The sequence below is a fragment of the Elaeis guineensis genome, chromosome 13 (genome assembly GCF_000442705.2).
Source record: "Elaeis guineensis isolate ETL-2024a chromosome 13, EG11, whole genome shotgun sequence".
Lineage (NCBI taxonomy): Eukaryota > Viridiplantae > Streptophyta > Magnoliopsida > Arecales > Arecaceae > Elaeis > Elaeis guineensis.
In genome coordinates this window covers 15,121,144-15,142,033 of record NC_026005.2, presented here as the reverse complement: position 1 = coordinate 15,142,033, position 20,890 = coordinate 15,121,144, and the positions used below count along the sequence as shown (strand labels likewise).

The 20,890-nt window shown below is 35.7% G+C and overlaps 1 protein-coding gene across 2 annotated transcripts in view; it reads left to right on the top strand.

Annotated features, from left to right (window-relative positions):
* Window positions 1-12,675: 12,675 nt before the first annotated feature.
* The window catches only part of LOC105056488 (probable cyclic nucleotide-gated ion channel 20, chloroplastic), a 36,722-nt gene continuing 28,507 nt past the window's right edge, over window positions 12,676-20,890 (top strand). For both annotated transcript variants that reach the window (XM_019854448.3, XM_010938706.4), the window contains exons 1-5: window positions 12,676-12,809; window positions 14,722-15,173; window positions 16,844-17,029; window positions 18,843-18,941; window positions 20,407-20,544. In XM_019854448.3, coding sequence (XP_019710007.1) covers window positions 14,763-15,173; window positions 16,844-17,029; window positions 18,843-18,941; window positions 20,407-20,544 — 834 coding nt within the window. In that variant the 5' untranslated portion in view covers window positions 12,676-12,809; window positions 14,722-14,762. The remainder of the gene's footprint in view (window positions 12,810-14,721; window positions 15,174-16,843; window positions 17,030-18,842; window positions 18,942-20,406; window positions 20,545-20,890) is intronic.

Here is a 20,890-nt window from a genome sequence, read left to right as displayed (position 1 = left end):
GGAGAGGACACGAAAGGGAGTACGGCGAGGTCGACGGCGGTGACGGTCTCGGAGAGCATGTGGGTGCCGAAGCGGAGCGACTAGGCGCGGCAGTGGTCCATGAGCTCGAAGCCAAGGATGCCCTCTGGAAATTCGAGGAAGTTCTCGACGTCGGTGGTGGTGGTGAGCTGGCCGCCGGCGGCGATGTCGTTGGCCATCCAGCCCTCGAACATGATGGGCTTGAGCTCGGCTTGCGCGGCATAGATCGCCGTCGTGTGGGCGGCGGGGCCACTGCCGATGATGCAGAGGTGGGTGCGGAGGGTCGTGGAGGCGGCGGCATTGGAGTCGTCCATGGCGGAGGTGGAGAACGCCTTGGGAGGGGGTGGGGCGCGGCGACGGCGGGGGAGGAGGGGATGGTGGCAGCAGAGCTGGCGCCGGTGAGGGAACGGGCTTTCTTGAAGAAGGCGGCGAACTTGGAAATGGGTGGATGGTGCACTTACCTTCTTTTCTTGCAGAGAATCTGGGATAGGGGGCGGTGGGGCTGCCTCCAGTTCTTGGGCTTTGGTGAAGAAGTGGATCTTGCCGTCGCCGCCGACCTCAGTGTCGGTCTGGAGGAGGTTGCAGCCACCGTCGTGGGAGATGATGTCGGAGTCGACGCGGAAAAAGACGATGGAGGCAGCGGTCTCGGGGAACTAGTCGGCGATGAGGAGGCGGGCGGCGTGAAACTCGAAGAGAAAGAGGAGGGTGTACCAGCTGATACACTTGAGAACGATCTGGACCATCAAGGAGTCGGAGAAGGCGCTATACATGGCGATGAGGAGGGGGATGCCCATGACGAGGGTGTTGGAGAGGGTGGCGAGGGAGAAGACGGTGATGGCCCAGTCGAGGGAGCTGCGGGAGGAGAGGCGGGCCCAGGCGGCGAGGGCGGCGAGGACGATGAGCTTCTGGAGGGTGTCGGCAGCGATGAAGCGGAAGTTCATGGCGTAGGGGTTGTTGGTGGAGATGAAGTGGAAGGAGAGGAGGGGGACGGCGAAGATGGCGATGAAGCGGTTGATGCCGGAGCACTGGTCGTCATCGTCCATCGCCACCGTGGAGAACAAACCCAAATAAAAAAAAAAAAACAATGCCTCAAAACCCTACAATTTTGCCATGTAAGCAGCTAGTGTCGACTATTCAAAAAATAACAAGAAACAACTAAATTGGTAAAAAAAATCATCGAAAAATGATCGAAAGACAATATTAGGATGATTCAAAAAAATCAGAGACCAAAAACTACGATTTTGTAGTCAAGGATCATTGAAAAAATATAACACAATTTAGGATCTTAAAACATAATTTATTCAAAAAAAAAATGGATGTCAACACAAAGACTAGAAAATATTGTCGAGGGGGAATTTTTCGGAGGAAATGTTTGAGCAGGATATGCAAAGCTTGTGCAAACCAAAATCTAATAGTAAATTAATAAGTGTATAATACAAGAGACGATTGGAAAGAAAAGAAAACGCTATGTGATCTATACAGATGCTTCAACATTTGTTTTTCCTTTTCTGAGAAAACAAAAACGAACTTCTCTTTTTTGGATGATAACAAAAACAAACTTTTCAGAACACTTCTTTCTTAGGGATATGAACATCTCTTCAGCACTATTTAACCCAATCTGCAAGCAGTCTTTTTTTTTTTTTTTAAACAGCTGGTTAATTATCGTTCTTTGCGAATGCTTTTGATAATTTCTTTCTTGATAGTGGTTTTTCCCGTCTTCAAGAATGCTACTTGGAAGTGCTACAGCCCTGAGAAGGTGAAAGTCTTTATACCTGGCTGCTTGTTAGCAACAAGCTTCTAGCCATCGAGAATCGAAGGAACTGGGAATCAACTCTGGCTGCATGCTATGTGGAGGAGATGAAGAAACTGTAGATCATCTATTCTTAGGGCGCAAAGCCATCACTAGCATCTGGAAGCATTTTTGGCATCCTTTTGGACTCGTTTAGTTCATGGGAAGTGAAGGAAAGAAGGAGCGATTTCTGAAAAGTAGAGAAAGTTCTTTTATTTGGTTAGAATTTTAAGAGAAAAGAGAATAAATTTTTTTTTTACATAAAAAGATAATTTCTATATTTTAGAGAAGTGGAAATCCATAGGAAAGATGAGTTTTGGGACTTCTCATGGGATAGGAATTGATAGCTTTTTTTTTTCAAAAATATTTTTTTAAAATTTACGACTAATATTTTATAAAATATTAATCGATGGTTAGGATGAAATAATAAATATCAATATAATATTAATATTAATATTAATATTATAATATTTTATAATATTTTAATATTATTTTATATTTATACTAATATAATATTATATTTATATATTAATAAATTTATTATATTAAAATATTAATATTATAATAATATATTATTAATATATATTAGTATGTATTAATATAATAAATTATTATGATCTAATGTTATATTATAGTATATTAATAATATATTAATATGAATATGCATATAGTATTATTATTTATATAAAGTTTAGAAGTAAAAATATATGACCTTATATCTATTAAAGGTATAACAGATATTTTATATAATTTTTTTTAAAAAATAAATACTCAATCAAATATAAGCCACTCTATAATAAATTATTTTTCCATCATTAATCAAATATACTAAAATTTTATTCCTCAGAAATAATTTCTTAGAAATGTTACTTCTTAAGAAGTTACTTATCGAGAAGAAAAATTTTTTTCTCAAACCAGACGAGTTCTTAAAACCCAAAGGCAAGCCTAAGAATGCGGAAGTCTTCGGGGATATTTAAGACTAAAAAAAAAAAAGAAGCCTTAGAAAAAGCTAGTTGGGAACAAAATAATGGAGTTTTCGAGGCATATTCCTGCAATCCACAAAGTTGAAAGGAAGATTATGAGGACTCTCAAAGCATAGTTGCTTCATGTTTCTATCCAGATTTAGGGGCAGTTAGAAGGCTTTTTAAGTTGATCAAAGTGGCTAGCATACCTGGGGGATAGAGAAATTCTTTGTACATTGCCAGCAGTGTAGAAAATCAGATGTAGAGTGCACCGTCTTGTCCGATTAGATCACGTAGCCATCACTTTCCAACGCACATTTAATATCTGTAGTTTTATTTTTTTATTTGAAATTTTGAATAACGAAAATATTTCTTTCCTTCTGAAAAAATTATGACTTCCTACATTGAAATTATAACTTTCTGCACAGGACGTCATAATTTTTTTATAGAATGCTGTAATTTTGATAGAAATATTTTCATCACTTAAAAATTTCATAAATTTTTTAATGATGAAAATATTCTTTTCTCTTTATGACATCATATGAAAAAATTATAGCATCCTATACAGGATGTCATAATATCAGTACAGGATGTCATAATATCGGTACAGGATGTCATAATTTTTTCAGAAAGGAAGAGATATTTTTATTATTCAAAATTTTAAATGAAAAAATAAAATTACAGCATTAAATGTGTGTTGGAAAGCGACGACTACATGGCCTAATTGGATGAGGCAGTGCACTCTACGTTGGATTTTCTACGCTATGGGCGGTGTACAAAGAATTTCACTTGAGAGGTAACTATTTATTGAGCTTTGCAAAGAGAGTTGCTTCTCTCAGTCTTATTTCATGTTTTCAGCGTTTCTCTTCTTATTCATTCTTTCTCTTTCCCGAGTAAATTTCTTAGGCACTTTGTGCCCATCGTTCCCTCCAAAAAACCTGCAGCAAATTAGAATGCCTTCTTGTTCTCAAGAACCCATATCCTTCTTTCTGGTATAGCTCTAGGCTTCTAAAGTTGCAGTTCTAGACTTTAATCATCGACGAAAGCCTTATTGTGAGTATGTTGTGATCTAGTTGAGGTGGAAGAAATATGCACCTAGCCGAGTAGCTCCAGTCCAATAGAAATGCTGGCAGCTTTCATATTATGTTATTAATGAAGATTCATGTCTCGGTACCAGACTTCATACCAGTAGCATTCTATTATAGTGTCTGTATGTGATTCGGTATGATACGAATATTGATACGATATGTCCTATACCAGATGATATGGGATAGTATGGCAAATCATAATTGTATCCATTTGATAGAATAAAGGAGTATTAAAGTTGAACCATCGATTGCTTTAAGTTTCAGAAACGGTACAATATATTGCATCTAGCCTATGGGCAATGAAAGCTGTCTATTGGAATGTAACGTGACAGAAAATTTGCTTCAAATATAACTATAATATTTTCTCATTAAGAAATTTGTATTTCAAACTTTCACACTAATTGAGAGTACCAACTAGTTGAATTGGTGGTCACTAGATGTTGGATATGAATATGAACTTATCTCGCCTTTATTCCAATTTTAGTCGAACTCCATTCCATCCTTGTTCTAAGTAAATAAAAAATAAATTTTACTAAGTTTATTAGTTGAATTTTAATATTACTTCACTATCCCATCAAGTATTTCTTTAAGTTAGGGTAATATTCAATCTTGACATAAGAAGTGCATATTTAAGGCATGCTTAATAATAAATAAATACTCTAACGACGATACTTAATCTTGAAAGACACATGATGGACTTGGATGGTGCATACTTGAACTAATGTATGTCAAAGACCTAAGAAAAGAGCTACATCAGATTTGAGCCTCAATTAGTTCTAAAAGGCTATTATAGGTTATGAAATTATCTGGAACATATATTAGTATCAATTTAAAAGTACTATATATCGAAATAGGTTAAGAATTTTGGAGGAGTACTTTACAGCATCGGGCCAAAGAGTCAACCTCCTTAAATTGGTGGTGGTGTTTAGTCCAAGGACACCACCCCAGTACGGCTTGTGATCAGGGATATTCTTGGGATTGATGAGTACAATGGGATCTTATTGTATCTGGGCATCCCTATCACCAGCTATAGGCAGCAGAATGTGGAGTGTGTAGATGTGGAGCAGAAGATCAAGGAGCAGCTGGAGGGATGATAGGCCCGTGCACTATCTATAATGAGGCAAGTCACCCTAGTGAGGTCCATTTTGAGTTCCATCCCTGTTTACATGCTTTCACACACAGTTCTTCCTAGAGCCATGGTGGCAAGATTGGAGCAACACTTTCATAGATTCTTTTGTGGTTCCCACCCGGGAGGAGGGGGAGGGGTTCACTTGCTTACCAAGGATGTGGTCTGCCAACTCCGATGGGAGGGTGGCTTAAGCATCCCTTCCTTAGCTATGAGGAGGGAGGCCCTAGTTGCGAGATATACGGCTCAGCTTCTTCTCAGTCTGGATTCTTTATGGAATTTCATCATTCTGGCCAAGTACGATCTACTGTCTGATAGAAGTAAGGGCTATCGAGGCATGGCGCCTCCTTCTTATGGTGAGAGATTTGCACTCGTACGCTTGACGTCTTCCCCCAGATGAGATGGTTGTTGAGAGATGGGTGTACTATGGGGATCATTCAAGATCTTTAGATTGGAGATCTATTGCTCAAGCAGTGGCTGATGTTCGTCAGTGTAGAGGTGATGGATAGTATAAGAGTGGGATCTTTGCTACTCTGATGGTGAGGGGTGGGATCCAACGATAGTGTCTCGGCTACTTGGTGGGCAGTAGAGAGAGTGGATTTTGTCCCTCAGGACTCCCATCTTTAGGAGTTCGGACATCAGGATATGGGGTCATTCCTGTACCTCTGAGGGTTGTGACAACTATCTCTACCAAATTTACTAGAGCGAGCCTAGTAGATGCAAAGATCTTGGATGGATCTGGAGGATGGGAGTGCACCTAAGGGTGAGCTTATTTCTCTGAAAGGTAGCCTGGCACTGGCTCCTTACTAGATCCCTCCTTCGAGGTCAAGGCATGGATATCCAGTTGGAGTGCTTTTGTTGTAAGGTTGGGGAGGCGACCATGAAGCATGCTCTCTTCAAGTGTCCAAGGATGACAACAATCTGGTCCTTGGCTAGGTTGAACTGGCAGGCTACTCAGGCAAATGACCCTACTCAGATCTTTTTGGAGCTCCTGCAGCATAGTATCAGAGATGATCAGACTAGAGTGGTAGGGATTCATGTGGCCTACTTGGCTCTTCACATTTGGCTAGCTAGAAACAGCCTGATTTTTTATTCCAGGTGGTCTTCGATGAAGATTATTTTTAAGAGAGCTTTGGTTATGGCAGTGGAGATCATTGATGTGATAGCCAGACTTTCAGAGATTTGGAGCTTCCACTCTAATCGTGTAGTGACCCATCTCTTGGGAGCCCCCTCCTCCATTGCACCTAAAAGTCAACTTCAATGGGAGTGTCAAAGGCAAGTATGATGGAGCTGGTTTTATCATATGGGGGCTTGGTTCTACATTTGTGGTGGCGAGGGGGCACCGTCTCTTATAACCCTCAGTCCCAGAGGTGGAGCTTTGGGCCTGGGGCGGGGATCATCTTTGTTAGGTGAAGTTTGGGGGCGACCCAGCTTGTTGTGGAGGGTGATTCAGCCACAGTGGTAACATGGCTACAGAGATGTATTCATAGTAGAGTCACCCACCCCCTTCTGTATGATGTTACGAGGTTACTCGGAGGGTATACTGTGTTGACCATCAAACATATCTTCTGTGAGGCAAACTCGACGGCCGATTGGGTGGCATCATTTGTAGCTGAGCACACTGAAGAAACACTCTGGACTATAGGGGGTTATTCTAGGGTGACTTGGGATATTCTGTTTTTTGATTTTTTTTTTTATTGTATTCATATAAGACTTGTTTGAATGAACTGCCTTATCAAAAAAAAATTTAATATATTATGGAGATTTTTTTTATTTTTAAACTTCTTTGACCTTTTCAATAAGAAATAAATGCGAGCATTTGTGAATAGATTCAAAGGGTCCTACAACCATAAATAAGGGTACCTAGCTATTCCAACAATGCATATTGAATTGAATGAAATTTTTAGTTCTATTCTTCATTGTTCTATCAGGGTTTTTCATTGTTTTTTTCCTCTTATCTTACTACTTCATCATTGGGTGGGATCTTATTTCTTTAGGAAAAAAATCACCTGTGTACTATTTTGGTATCATAGCCTAGTTTGCCTCGATGTTCATCGACATTAAAGACTTGCTTTGTCAAAGCATCTACAATGTCCCACTATTGGAGATCAATCTAAGAGACATGGAGATCCAACAATTGAGAGAATAGATATGTCACATCTCAAATCCGGAACATAACATGGCTATGCTATTGAGGAATATCGTCCTCGATAATATGAAGCCTATCGATCAAAATTAGCTAAAATCCATCATATATAAAATATAATAAGATGTTCAATTTCATCATTTATCAAATAAATAAATCAAGATTGGTTTAGAATATTTAAATTCAAAATCAAATAGTAAATTCATATCTCAAAATTCATAAATAGTTAACTATAAATCCATGATCATCAAATAAACTAACTTGCAGCAACAAAATTTTCAAACTTACTATGTATATCCCCAAGCTTGAGTCCTCCATTATTCCTAATCTTATTCTTTTACAAAAGAAAAAGAAAAATAAAGTAGTATGAGCTATACTAGCTCAGTAAGTAAAATCTATGCTTTCTTATCGGATCAAGTATAAATTTTTTTATAATAATGCAACATTCAGAAAGCAACAAATATTATAAAATAAAATATTTCATAGGGCATATAATAAAATAAGTCATAAAAATAATTATGCATGCATAAATCATAAACATTTCATAAACATGATGATTCATAAATCGTTCTTGTCATTTGTTCATATCACGTTTCAAAATATTACTCATAAATATTCATACTATGATCACTTTATATCTATGATAGGATTATTATCGTAATCGATAAGATATCATAATTCGTATTTATTACCAACTTTATATCCATTGGTATAGAGCCGTTTATTGATGAACCCCACTTCAGTAATACTATTATAACAATCTGAGAGTCTTTAAAATATTTATATATATTTTTAGAATATATACATATGTAGATGTAAAAATAATAAAATTTATATTTCATAAATATGCTATTTTCATAAAATATATTCATAAAATTATTTATCATAATAAAATATACTTTTCGTATCATGTATACTGATCTTTATTTTATGAAAAATATGATTTCATCGGCAACAGATCATATGTAAGAAAAATATGATAATTTGAAAATAAATAAGGAGTATAAGATCTATGTACCTTGTTCATCCTAAATCTTTAGACTTCATTAGAAGAATCAGCTAATCTTATTTAAAATATTAAATCATAATTAATTTTTTAATTAATTTAATAAAATTAAATGATAAAAAAAAGATCATTAATTAGATGATCAATCCAATATACCATCGGGGGTACCAAAGCAGTTCGGAGTCTTTTTATTGGATCAACATGGGTCCCTAGAAGAGGAAGGTATGGATCGATATTAGAGTCTCTAGGTCTTCTTAGAGAGAGAAAGTAGATAAAGAGAGAGAAAGTAGAGAGAAAGTGAAGAGAGTATCTTCATATTCCTTAAAAGAAGAATCTCTGATTAAGATTATCAAGGGTCATGTCAGGATGATTTAATAGGGGTTCATAGTGATCAGATGCTATGAATTTTTGACAAGAACCGGACTAGGATCCGACCTACTGTATGGATATCGAAGTAATTCTGGATCTCTTTGAAAAGATCATCTTAGATTCATACTGGGATCTATGGATTAGATAGAGAGAGAAAGAGGGAATAGAGAGAGAACCTTTAGAGAGATACAAAAGAGAGAACCCTTCTTTCTCTTTTTCCTTTTTTCTCTTTTCTTTTCTTTTCTTTTTTCTTTTCTTGGCCAAACAGGGGAGCAAAGGAGTGGGTGGTGGCAAGTGCTCCGACGATTGGTGGCGTTGTAGGTGGTCGGTGGCGATGAAGTAGTGGACGGTCGGTGGCAGTGGCTGCCGGCCAACAAAATTAATAAACAAAACTTGGATAAACAGGAGACCACCCTTTTTTTTATTTTTTTTAATTATTGACTGATCACCGATGGTCAAGACCTTCGAGGAGGCATTAGAGAGGTCATGTGTCATGACCTGGAGACTAAGGATGATAGCGGTGGTGGCCGGAAAAGGAAAGAAAATTTGGCCAAAAATAGAGAAAAAATAGGTATTACCTTTGGTGGATTTTTCGGTGAATCAGACGGCTGACGGCCATGTGCAAAGGCATGGGAAGAAGGAGAAGAGGTGGGATCAGTGCTTACCTTGAGCTCCGACAGTATCTTCAACCTAAATTTCCAATGGGTGTAAGCGCGGGAGGCTGCGACTTCAACCGGAGAAAAGAGGGAGAAAAGGCTTGATGTTTGTTGGTGGAGAGCTATATAAGGAATGGGAGGGCTGTTTATAGAGAGCTCTAAGGTTTAGTTATCCTAAAACTCCGACTTCTTTTCGGATTCAAATGGAGTTCCAATATATTTTTTTTCCTTCTTTTTTCATGCCCTAGGATTTGTGTAGGAGAAAGGATTTGGGGCCAGGTTATTACAATATAAGCATTCGAAATTGCTAGGCAAGAAGTGGAAAACCATGTTTAAGATGTAGGATAGGCTTTACAAGTGGTTTGTCATGCCATTCACTCACTCTAATGCCTCGAGCATACTTCATATGAGTTATGAACTAGATACTTAAATCCTTTATTAAAAAATTTTTAGTTGTACATATTGATAATATACTTGTGTACAGTCGCAATTCTTGCAAGTAGATCAAGCACTTGAGATAGATACTTGGAACTTTACACTAAAAGAAGATATACATGTGGTCCAAGAATTGTTCATGGATGGTACCTAAATTGATCTTCCTACGAAATATCATATCCAAAGATGACATCCAAGTTCGTCAAGAGAAGGTAAGAGCCATCAGAGAATGGCCAAGTTTCCAAAACATCCACGATAGTTGGAGCCTCCATGATCATGCATCATTTTATCTACGCTTCATCAAGAAGTTCTCCTCCACCATTGCCCTTATCACCAAGTAGATGAAGAAAGGAAAGTTCATTTGGTTGCTCAACATTGAGAAGAGCTACAATATATTGGAGTTAATGAGCAAACATCTATCTTAGTGCTACTTGACATTGACCATGTTTGAGGTAGAGCGTGATGCATGAGTGGCATTGGCACTATTCTCTCTCAAGAAGGTTGACCAATAGCCAATTTCAGCGAAGCAACCTCAGCTACTCTACTAGCAATATAGAATTTCTTGCTATTCTACAAGCCTTGCAACATTGGAAGCCATATCGCCAACAATGTAACTTTTTGCTTTATTCCGACTATGAGGCATTGTCTTTCCTTATTGGCAATCACCACCATAATCACTGATATAGAAGATGGGCTATGTTCCTCCAACAATTCAACTTTGAGCAGGCTCAAGTCTAACACAATGAACTGAGTAGCGTATTTTGGAGCTATCTGATCTTTCTTCGAGCATGGAGGTAATCCTAACTTCTCTTTACCAATGATTTTCTCTTCTTTGGAACTCAATTTTATATCCCAAATTATTTTATGAGAGAGAAGATCATCCAAGAATTACACTTTAGATAATTGAAAGGACAAGCAACCATTGAAGATTCTTGGATATTGGAAGCTGAGTTGAGGAAGCTCCTCCCTTGTACAGGTGCAAATAAATCGAGTTGCTCGTAAGCTAGCTCAATTCGACTTGATTATTATTGAGCTTGAATAGTCCAAATAGTTTTTTGAGTCGAGCTTGAGTAGCAAAATATTTAACTCAAAAGCTTACAAACTTACTTGAATTTATATAAAATTTTAATAATATTATTTTATTTATAATATATATTATTAGTAGGCTAAGGTTCGATTGTGAGCTCGAATTTAAGTTCAAATATGGCTCGATCGACATTCGAGTCAAATCGAGTCGATCTCAAATTTTATTTACTTTTCATCGAGTCGAACTCGAACTTGAGATATTAAGACTCGATTAATCTTGGATCAAATTTTGGATTCGAGTATTTTGAATCGAGTCGAGATCAAGCTTTCAACTATTTGACTTGACTTAGCTCGATTGTGCTCCTACTCCCTTGTTTTTGTCAGAGAACTACAAGGATTTCAACTTGAGAGAGAGTTCCCTCCAATCTGGGGGGATGATGCATATATTATAGACTTGGCTGACATATGGCCGTACTAATGCATACCAAAGGCTGACCAAAGGATACTTCACCGAAAAAAAAGGCTAACCAAAAGAGCAAGGGAATTGGATATTGGATTTGGACTTAAGTGAATTTTAGGAAACTGCTACAAATGAGAAAATAATCCTAGAGATCTAATTCAATAAGGCTGGTATGAGTAGTATTAGACAAATTTAGAAGGACTTGATACCAAATTCTAGCATATTTGCACCAAATCAAATCCTATCATATTAAGGAGCATACTCTTTTCCTTTTTCTTGTTTATAAAAGTTTTAGCCTTTTCAACAAGAGACAAATGCACAGACATTGATGGCTAGATTCAAGGTGTCATACAACTATAAATAAGAATGCCTAGCCATTATAGGAGGCATCTCGGTTTGAATAAAATTTTTAGTTCTATTCTCTATTGTTATAGTCTTCTTCCTTCTATCTTGATGTGCCATTCTTGGGCAGATCTTCTTCCTTGAGAAGAAAGATCATCGTGTGCATTGTATCCCCTACAATCGGACCATAGATGAATTTCACAGCTTGGATATAAAATAAGTTTGGATTGGTTGAAGGCTTGTGAACCGTAAATCTGGTGCTTTATATTCTAGTTATATTACTCATATTTGGATGCATTGGATGCAGGAGCCATAACTGACAATTATAAAGGAGCTACAAATGACAATGATAGAAATATGCTTATCTGTCTAAATTAATACTAATAAGACTCAAACCCTACTAAAAAATGAGAAGATGAATGCAGACACTACTTGTTTGGGACATACATCCCACCCGTATGTCACCTTTCCAGAACCAGGAAAATACTTCAGGGCGCTTGTTATGTCCACAGGAATAGTTCACCGGGCTGATAAGTATTGATCTGGCAACTCCTCAATCAAACCAACCTACTTTGTGTTTGGCAACAAATCCTCCAAATTGTATCGGTCTCTTGCCACGGGAATTATTTGTGTGCACATGATGGGAGCCTTCTAGCATTCCTCTTAAGACAATGTGAAAAGGCATGCAGATTTGCAGTTACTACTTTCCCGTTTGGCATGGGTGACAAATCCAATTATCTCATGCAATAACTGCTACAGCAGTAAAAAAAGGGGAAAAAAAAAAAGCCAAGTAAAAGATACATACATCGATATATTGACCAAAGAAAAGATTCAGGAAATGCTGAAGTGATGTCAAAATCTTGTATGAAAAATTTATGTAAATCATTAAAAAATGCAAACTTACTTAACTACAGTAGACTCCATATCAGACCAAAACAAGGGAAAAAAAAAATCTAAATAGAAGATACAGTGATTGAAGAAAAGATTCAGTAATTAATACATTTATTTTTCTTAAAAAAATTCAAAATCTCACACAGAATAAATCTTAAGTGAATTTATTGTTCCTCATTATGTTTACTGCATAACATTTGAAATATTGAGGTTCTTGCTGATTTTTAGACAAAAAAAATCTTTGGAACAAAAACAAATTTTCCCTTCTCGGAAAAATAACTCCACATGGGACCCCCACTCCCGATCCTTCCACTCCATAAGAAGAGAGTTTTAATAGCTTTCTCAAGTCCATTCGTCATCCATACTATTCTTAACTTTTTTTTTTCTTTTTTGGGATATATATGAAGTCTCTCTCGGAACATTGAATTGGAGTCAACACTCTCTTTCTCTCCTTCTCGCTCTCTAATGTGAAGATGACGGCTCACGAGTGACAAGGTTCTCCTTTTCACCGATTTCTTTACTATTTTGTCCTTGGCAGCGTGTTCTTTGAAGTTTAGAGAACGTTTTCTTGGAAAATTTTTGGTGTATGAAGAATTCCAGCTCTGTTTTCATGCGAACATTCTCGAGCGCTGGTTCTCGTTCTCGTTCTCGTCTATTTTTTGTTACTATTTTTGTTTCTTGTCTTATTCTTTAACATCGTTTTCTCGGTAGCTGTAGGATCTTTTCTGTTCTTTTCCCTTTTTTTTTTTTGGAGTTTTAACATGAGATTCTTGTCTGGAATCTTGGCTTTTCTTCTGTGACATCATTTTAACGTAAATTTTGTGTTTTCTTTTTCGTTTTTCTGGAATTCTATATCTATTTTTGGCCTGAAATCTTTAATTTATTTTTTTTCAAGGGTAAAAATCTTTAATTTTCTTGGAGTTTCTTGGCTGCTTCTTTAAAAATGTTTTCTTGTGGAATTTTTAATATTTGTTGCGATTCTTTCCTTCATTTTTTTCTTCTATGAAATGCAACATTGTTTTTTCTTGCAAACTGTGGGTTTTTTAGTCTTTTTGTTTTTTAAGGAATTCTGCGCCTGTCTAAGATATTGAAATTTATTCTCTGTGGTCCATATTTATCATCGTTTTCAGGATTGCCATTTTTAGTCGGAAATCTTAAAAGAAAAATTATTCTTCGGTAGCTTTGCGTCTGCTATTGATTGCAATAACTCAATCCATTTCTAAAGATGGGGTTGCATCACCTGTGACAGCTTAGAAATTTCCCTTTTCTGGGTGGTTTAATATAGTGAAACCACATATATGTGTGATAAATCCTGAGCTAGTTTTATTTTTTGGTTCAAAATTCCGAAGTTTGGTATATGATATGAATTTGTAAATGAATAAGAAGGCTCCTGTTTTTTTGTGATTTAAAAGGTGGATGGGGCAGCAGATACTCACCATTTTTAAGGTCCTTTTGTTCTTTGATCTATATTTTTGCTGCTTTAACTCTGTGCTATTATTGTGTATTTGGATGCAATGACTCTAGTCATTCATGTTATTATCTCAGTAATCATCTCGTGAAAACTGATAAATCTGCAAGCATCTTTGAAATGTATAGTGAAGCCTGAAGCTTTTTAGCATATAATGTAAGATAATGAACCATGCCATTTTGCATGCAACATGAAGTACAATGTGCTATGTCATTTTTTATTGTGAATGAGCTAACCCTTCTATTGACCATCTATTTGAATTAATAACATTCAAAAGTTTTAGTTATCATATTTCAACTGTGGGTTAATGACCAACCTGCCTTGCCCAAAGAGTTTCTTAATTCATTTCTGTTGGAAGCATGCTCTTAATCAGGGCAGGTTTCTTTAGTTAATGCTTAAATTTTCTTTAATTTGTGCTTGTAACTTCCATCCAAACCCAATCATTTAAGCACTGGCTTACATGATTTGGGAATCCAGTCATAGTTTATTTCTTTACATCCTTTTGTTTTAATGAGCTTTACAATTGTTACATGGTTCTAAAATTTGTTTTTGAAAAAAATATTAGTTCTTGCAAAAAAATTATTCAGTTTTATCATAGTCTCAAACTTTTATTATTATTACTGACAAGAAGTACCTGCTTAGGGTCCTTTCCATTGAATTCGCTCATATTTTATCTCATGAAAATTTTAATATTTAATAGTTTTGTACATCAAATAGATTATGAATTTTCTTTTAGATGGAAAATAATTGTGTACATATTCATTTCTTATTTGCTAATAATTTCTTATTTTCATCAATACTCTTGAGTATTGAGGAACATTTTTGATCAAACTGATGAGTAATTCAAGTTAATTTTTGTTTCTTTTTTTTCATCTTTGTTGTTGTTGTCATTGTCATTTTGCTCACATGCATTTCAAAATGTCCTCTTATCAAGGCCAGCTCTTGAGAAGCATCTGGTTTGGGTCAAATTTCAAGTTCCCATGCCATCAAACATAGAAGGTGAATATCGAAGTTCAATGGCTGGGAGTGCATCAATGTCTAAGCCACCAAGATCATCCTATGAAAATGAAGATCACTTTGTCTCTCCTACTGGTCATCTGCGTAGCAAGAGGACAACGCAATTTGTACCTTTGAGCAGCCCTTTATACAGCAAGCAGAAACCTGATAAGATTTCTGGGTCCAAGTTTGGCAAACAACATAACTTACTTGCAGTCATGCCTGAAGAAATGGCTCAGAAGAACTGGTCAGATGGTGATCATGAAGGAAGAAATGAGCATTTGCTGAAATCTGGGAGCTTGGCATTATGCAGCAATCCTGATTGCATCAATTGTTCAGCAGCTTATATAGTGAAACGGGATCGTCTCCAAGGTTCAATTCATCTTGACAGCAAGGTGCATTTCTTTCCCTCAGACACTCTCCTCTTTTGCATGGAAACCTATGCAACCATTATTAGTAACATGTGTTTAAAATTTATAATTAGATTTTGAATAGATATCATAGGCTACTAGGATCAAGGAAATGACTGGGAGTTATGTTAAACAATTACTACAAACTAAAGATTGATTTTCATGTAAAAGTGAAGATATGAGTGTTTGCTGGTTTAAATAGAAAACTTGATTGTTGTTGAACCAGGATGCTACTACTGTTACATGAAAATGGCATTATACAGGCATGCAGTGTATATAAGCAAAGATGACAGAAATTTTTGCAACTTGGCTGTGTTGTTATAGAGATAATCATTTGAAGCTATCTTTGTTTATAAGTTACTGAAGGATAAAAAGAAAAAGAGAACAGTGTCCTTTGAACTGAAGCTGATCAAGTCTTTTTAAATTGTTTGCTGCAATTCTGACATGAGATTTCACTTACTGGTTGTTTTATGTGATGGTGAAACGAGAACAACTAAAATGAAGGAAAAGCAATGGGAAGGAACAAAACAACCCAGAACAGGAGTTTTTATATCTCTTGGCTTTCACCTCTTTCAAAACCTGAAATGTTTCGGTGAACCAAAAGTTTAAACAATCCAAATAAGACGATGACAGAATAGGTATCCTAAATTCCTCAAGCCAAATTTGACCTTCACTCTGGTTTAGATTTTCCCCACCAAATTGAAATAGGAATGATTGGAGGAGATTGGCTCTATATGACTTGCGGATGGTCATTGGTCAAAAACTTTATATTATTTCATCTTTCAACTCAAGTCCCTGTAAAATATCAGAAATCTGAAGCTTAGGATGCATGGTTAAAGTCTTCTGGATGAAACTTGGAAGAGCTTAACCCTTATGATCCATGTGCCATTACAACTCTCTGGGTATTTCATTTCAATTGCTCTTTGACCTGTAATTTATTCATATGATAGGAAAACAATTCTCTATTACAAAAATCTTGTAGTACTCCCTCCTTGATTACACGAGCTCTAATTGCAACTAGAAAGTTAGCTATGCCACCCAACATGTGGTCTTCTAGGTTTCATGGCATGCATCTCTCTTGCCTAAAGTTTCCTGCTCGGAATTTAATATTAATTCGTAGAGAGTAGAGATTAGGTAGGTAGCTGGTTGTATGTATCTGCTTAATCCTTCCATGCAGCCCTCTTGACCAACATTTGTAATTTTGTACTCTATGGACCCTATTTTTCAATGTGAAGATCATTGGGTGATGATGATGACGATGATGCTCACTTCATGTTAGTTACGTAAATATGCCAAAGTTGGGAGTCTACTTTCTCAAAATTTTTCCAATTAAAATTAAGGAGGGAAGGGTAATGAACTCACCAAATCATCTATTATCTCATTTTCCAACCAAGCACTGATCAAAGAAATTTATGCTGATACTTTGAAGCACATTTTTGTCTTAGTTTAACTAGTTCTTTTGCATCACTCCTTACCTTTTTTTGGGGGATCATACTGCTCTGCTTAGATCTTTTCTAGTTAAAATTTAAAAGATAAATGTCTGTAAAGGATTCATCATCAATATGGATGACTTTATATAGCATCAATTATTTAAGCTTTCATGTATTATTAGCTAAATTTGTGTTTACTTTCTCTTTGTTGCTTTTCTTGTGCAGCTTCATGAAATTCTGTATGGGGATGCTGGAGGGTCAAGGAAATTTACTTCTTGTTTTAATTCATATTTCCCAATCATGAATCCACATACCAGGGTTGTCCAACAATGGAACCGATTTATTTTTATTTGTTGCCTGGGGATGGTTGTCTTTGATCCAGTATTTTTCTTGCTTCCCTCAATACAAATGGTATGCATTTGCTTTTTTCTACATCTAGGGAGTACATCCTGGTTCTATCAAATGATTTCTTTCTTTCTTTTTGTTTTTTGCTTAATTATGTGATTTTATGCTATGCTTATGCATTAAATTATTCTTGTAATTGTTGAGCTTCAGTTCTCATTTTTCATTCTTTTCTAAGCAGAAAAAGGTTGTACGTTAGCATATTTCTTCTAGGTCACTAAAATCATTTGGGTTAATCAGGTTTACTTATATGCATCAATGATTTGAGACAACATCCTTTGTATATGTATATTATGATGAGCCAACAAAATTATGAAGGAGAGAATAAGTACCATTCATTATAGTATATTTTATGTTTTATTCCATAGCTAGCAGAAATTTAAAAGCTTGAAATGTAATAACTTTTTGTTGTGGCACATCTACAGCTTGCCTCAGTACAACATGAAATATATACAAGTGCTTATTATCAATTTATCATCATATCATAACATAGGCATGATACTGTATAAAATGTTGAAACAACAAGAGTCATTAAAAGCAATTGTTGTTCTTCACCTGTTCGGTCATTTGGACTCCTTTCTCATCTCTTTAGTTACTGAGTTAAGTACATTGTCTTTTAACTTCTTCATACCTTCTGGAAATACATAAATTATATAAGAGATGGTTTATACATTACATTCTTCATATTGTTCATGGTATCAGAATTACAACGACAACTAGTGGTGCAGATCAAATGTTAACTAAATTTGATCTAGTTTCCAGAACTGTCTGAATCTACACAGAAGCAGGTGAACTTAGAAGCTGAGTTAATGCAACAGAGAAAGAACAACTATGGAAGCAAGAGCTCCTCTCAGTTATCAACTAAAATATACGTTGTCAACTGATGCATTTATGGATTATTTTGCCATTATTTTCTTATTTCATGCCAAGTTCTTTCACTCTTTTTTTTTTTTTAACAGATAGCATGACTACTTTCATCCAATTATCTTCTTAGTCTTCTGGTTCTCCTTTCTGATCCATATTTGCGATCCCACCTCGCTAAATCTGTCTGTGTATGCTGCAAATTGCCCAACCATCTGAAAGGATTTCTTAGGACCTTTTCTATTTTTGGTGCAACTCCTTGTACTCTTACGTGTGTTCATTTCTAATACTACCTGAAGTCAGTTTACCACAAACTCAGAACAAATATCCTGATATATGCTAAAGCTTTTCTTACTGTCATGCATCCTCCTCAGACCCACAACTTTGATCAATATTATGGATGAAAATGGACCAGCATGGGAATGAATGGGCAAGGGGGCATAGAAATGCATGAAAGAACCATATATCGATGGAGCATTCTTGTTCTTGCAAATAATATACCTCTTGATGTTAATATAAGATTGTTACACCTCCTTTTCTTCTTTTCCTTTGAAAGTAGCATAATATGATTAAAAATATGACTTTTACTTTTTTAATTGTAATTTTGTTCAGTCTAAAATAAAATATAGTTTTTTATAGGTTGAAAAAAATATAGTTAAGGAGACCCTTGTACAAGGTTTAATTTTTCTATTTGCGTTTCAATATTGCTTGTAAAAATATTGACAAGAGGTATATTCTGTATTGACTATTCCTTATTTTTCTAGTTTACCTTTTTAATGTTTTAAATTTCATGCTTACATGACAGATTGTTTAACAATTTGTTAATGCTTAGGACTAAATTATCTAAAGTATCACTTGCATGATTGACCTTTATGACTTTCATCTGATATGTTCATGCATGAATTGGTCCATTTGTGGTACATGATAGCATTCCTTTCCATTTTTTTCCTTTCAAGAGCAGCACAACAAGTGTATAATCATGGACTGGTCCTTGGCAACATCATTTGCAATTGTGAGGAGTGTGATTGATTTCATCTACTTCATACACATGCTTCTTCAGGTCAGTTACTTGGGTGAAATTATTTTCTGCTTTTGAAGACAACTATCCTGTCATAATATTGGTCTCAGTTCACTAGCATTTTTCTTTTCATAATTATCCTTTCTTTTAGTTGAGCAATTTCGATATTTGGAACTTGGATGAGTGAGGAAGGCCAAAAAAAAAAAAAAATACTAGCCTACGCTAGCCTATTTTCTGTAGAAATGGTACAATAAAGATGCAACCACTAAGAATTTTTATCAAGAAACCGAACCAACCATATGATCAATAGTGTTACCATGTTTTGACTGGCATATTGCAAGTTGCTTTGGCCTTAACAGAGTTTTAAAATGCCAATACATACAATCTAAGGAAGCAAAGATACTTCAAATCACATGTCCTGTTCATATTAGATATATGTTAGATATCAATACTCATTAGATGCTTCCCTGATATGTGCCATATAATTGTATTGTATCCTATTGTTCAAAATTAAAAGATAATACTCTGGATACTTCCCATATGCACTTGAAATGCTACCTTGATACCTCTAAAACTAAGGAGAAGCGTGCTTTTTTTTTAAAAAAAATATTAGCCTTTAATGGTGAATATCAATGTTGGAGGCTATGATGTTAATGATAAAACTTGAAGTGTAGGCTGGGTATATGGAGAAGGATGACTAAATGATGAACTTGTAAAAGTTGAGCTTGTAAATTTGATGCTATTGTATAAAGTATCTATGTTATTATGAATTTTTAATGGCATACCATCCTTTTTAGGTTCTTTTTTACATGCATACATATGTACATCTATGTGTATCTATATAGTTATGCCTGTATTTTTGTATAAAATACATGTACTTCTTGACATATCCTAGCCACATTGTATCCTACTTTTTAAAGACTTCTTGTATTGGCATATCCATATAATGTTGCATTTGTATTCCATATCCATGTGCATGCTTTGCATATGCAATCGTGAAAATACAAAATCTCATGGACTAGCAAATATATGACTATTTGACATGTTTAATGCCTTTCCTTCTAAAAGCTGTTATCTTTTTAACATTTGACTGATTGTACAATCTTGTGGTCAAATTATGAGTACCAAATTTGGAAATCTGCTTATGATCAATGATTGTGCTTCTTTTTCACAAAATTGTTTATTATTACATAGAGGGAGTTTGAGTCCTATTTGCTATTCTGATGGACAAGGTTCCCTGATTACAAAGAAGTACTGAAAAAAAGCAGCCAGCTACTAGTTCTTGTGTTAGGATATGAGTTTTGAAGCCTCCAAGCCCTCGGAGGTTTAGAGTTTGCTTAGTAAAGCTTGTGCCTGTTTTTATTATTTTATGTATATATGAATCATTCACTCTTCATAAATCTCACAATTGGCTGTGTGAAATAAAATCATTTTTCTTTATCTGACCTGCATAATCATAAGTTATATTGAACTTTTATTATCAATATAATCATTTCATTTGCTGCAGTTCAGGGTGGCATATGTGGCTCCTGAATCTAGAGTGGTGGGTGCTGGGGATTTAGTTGATCAACCAAAGAAAATAGCTCTTCATTATCTTCAACATAATTTTATACTTGACCTGTGTGTCGCATTACCACTTCCTCAGGTAAGATCTCACTCTTTACAAGTTACTTGTTTCTCTTCAACTGTTGTTATCATCATCTTTTATTCATCTTTTGTGCATATAAATTATTGGTTTAACTTATTTAGGGCAAAACTTTAATTTAATTTCACCAATAGTGCATTTAATTGGTGTTGGGTTTTTGATCTAGTTGGACCGCCCTTGATGGGCTAGCTCGACCAAGATCTAAATTCAAATATTAGAGGGATTAATTATAGGAGAGAAAAATTACTGGATAGTTTCTCCATCTCCCTCCCTTATATTATATGATTTCTTCTCCAAGAGTATTAGACATTAAAAAAAAAAGTTTCTGGAAAAGATAACTCTCTAT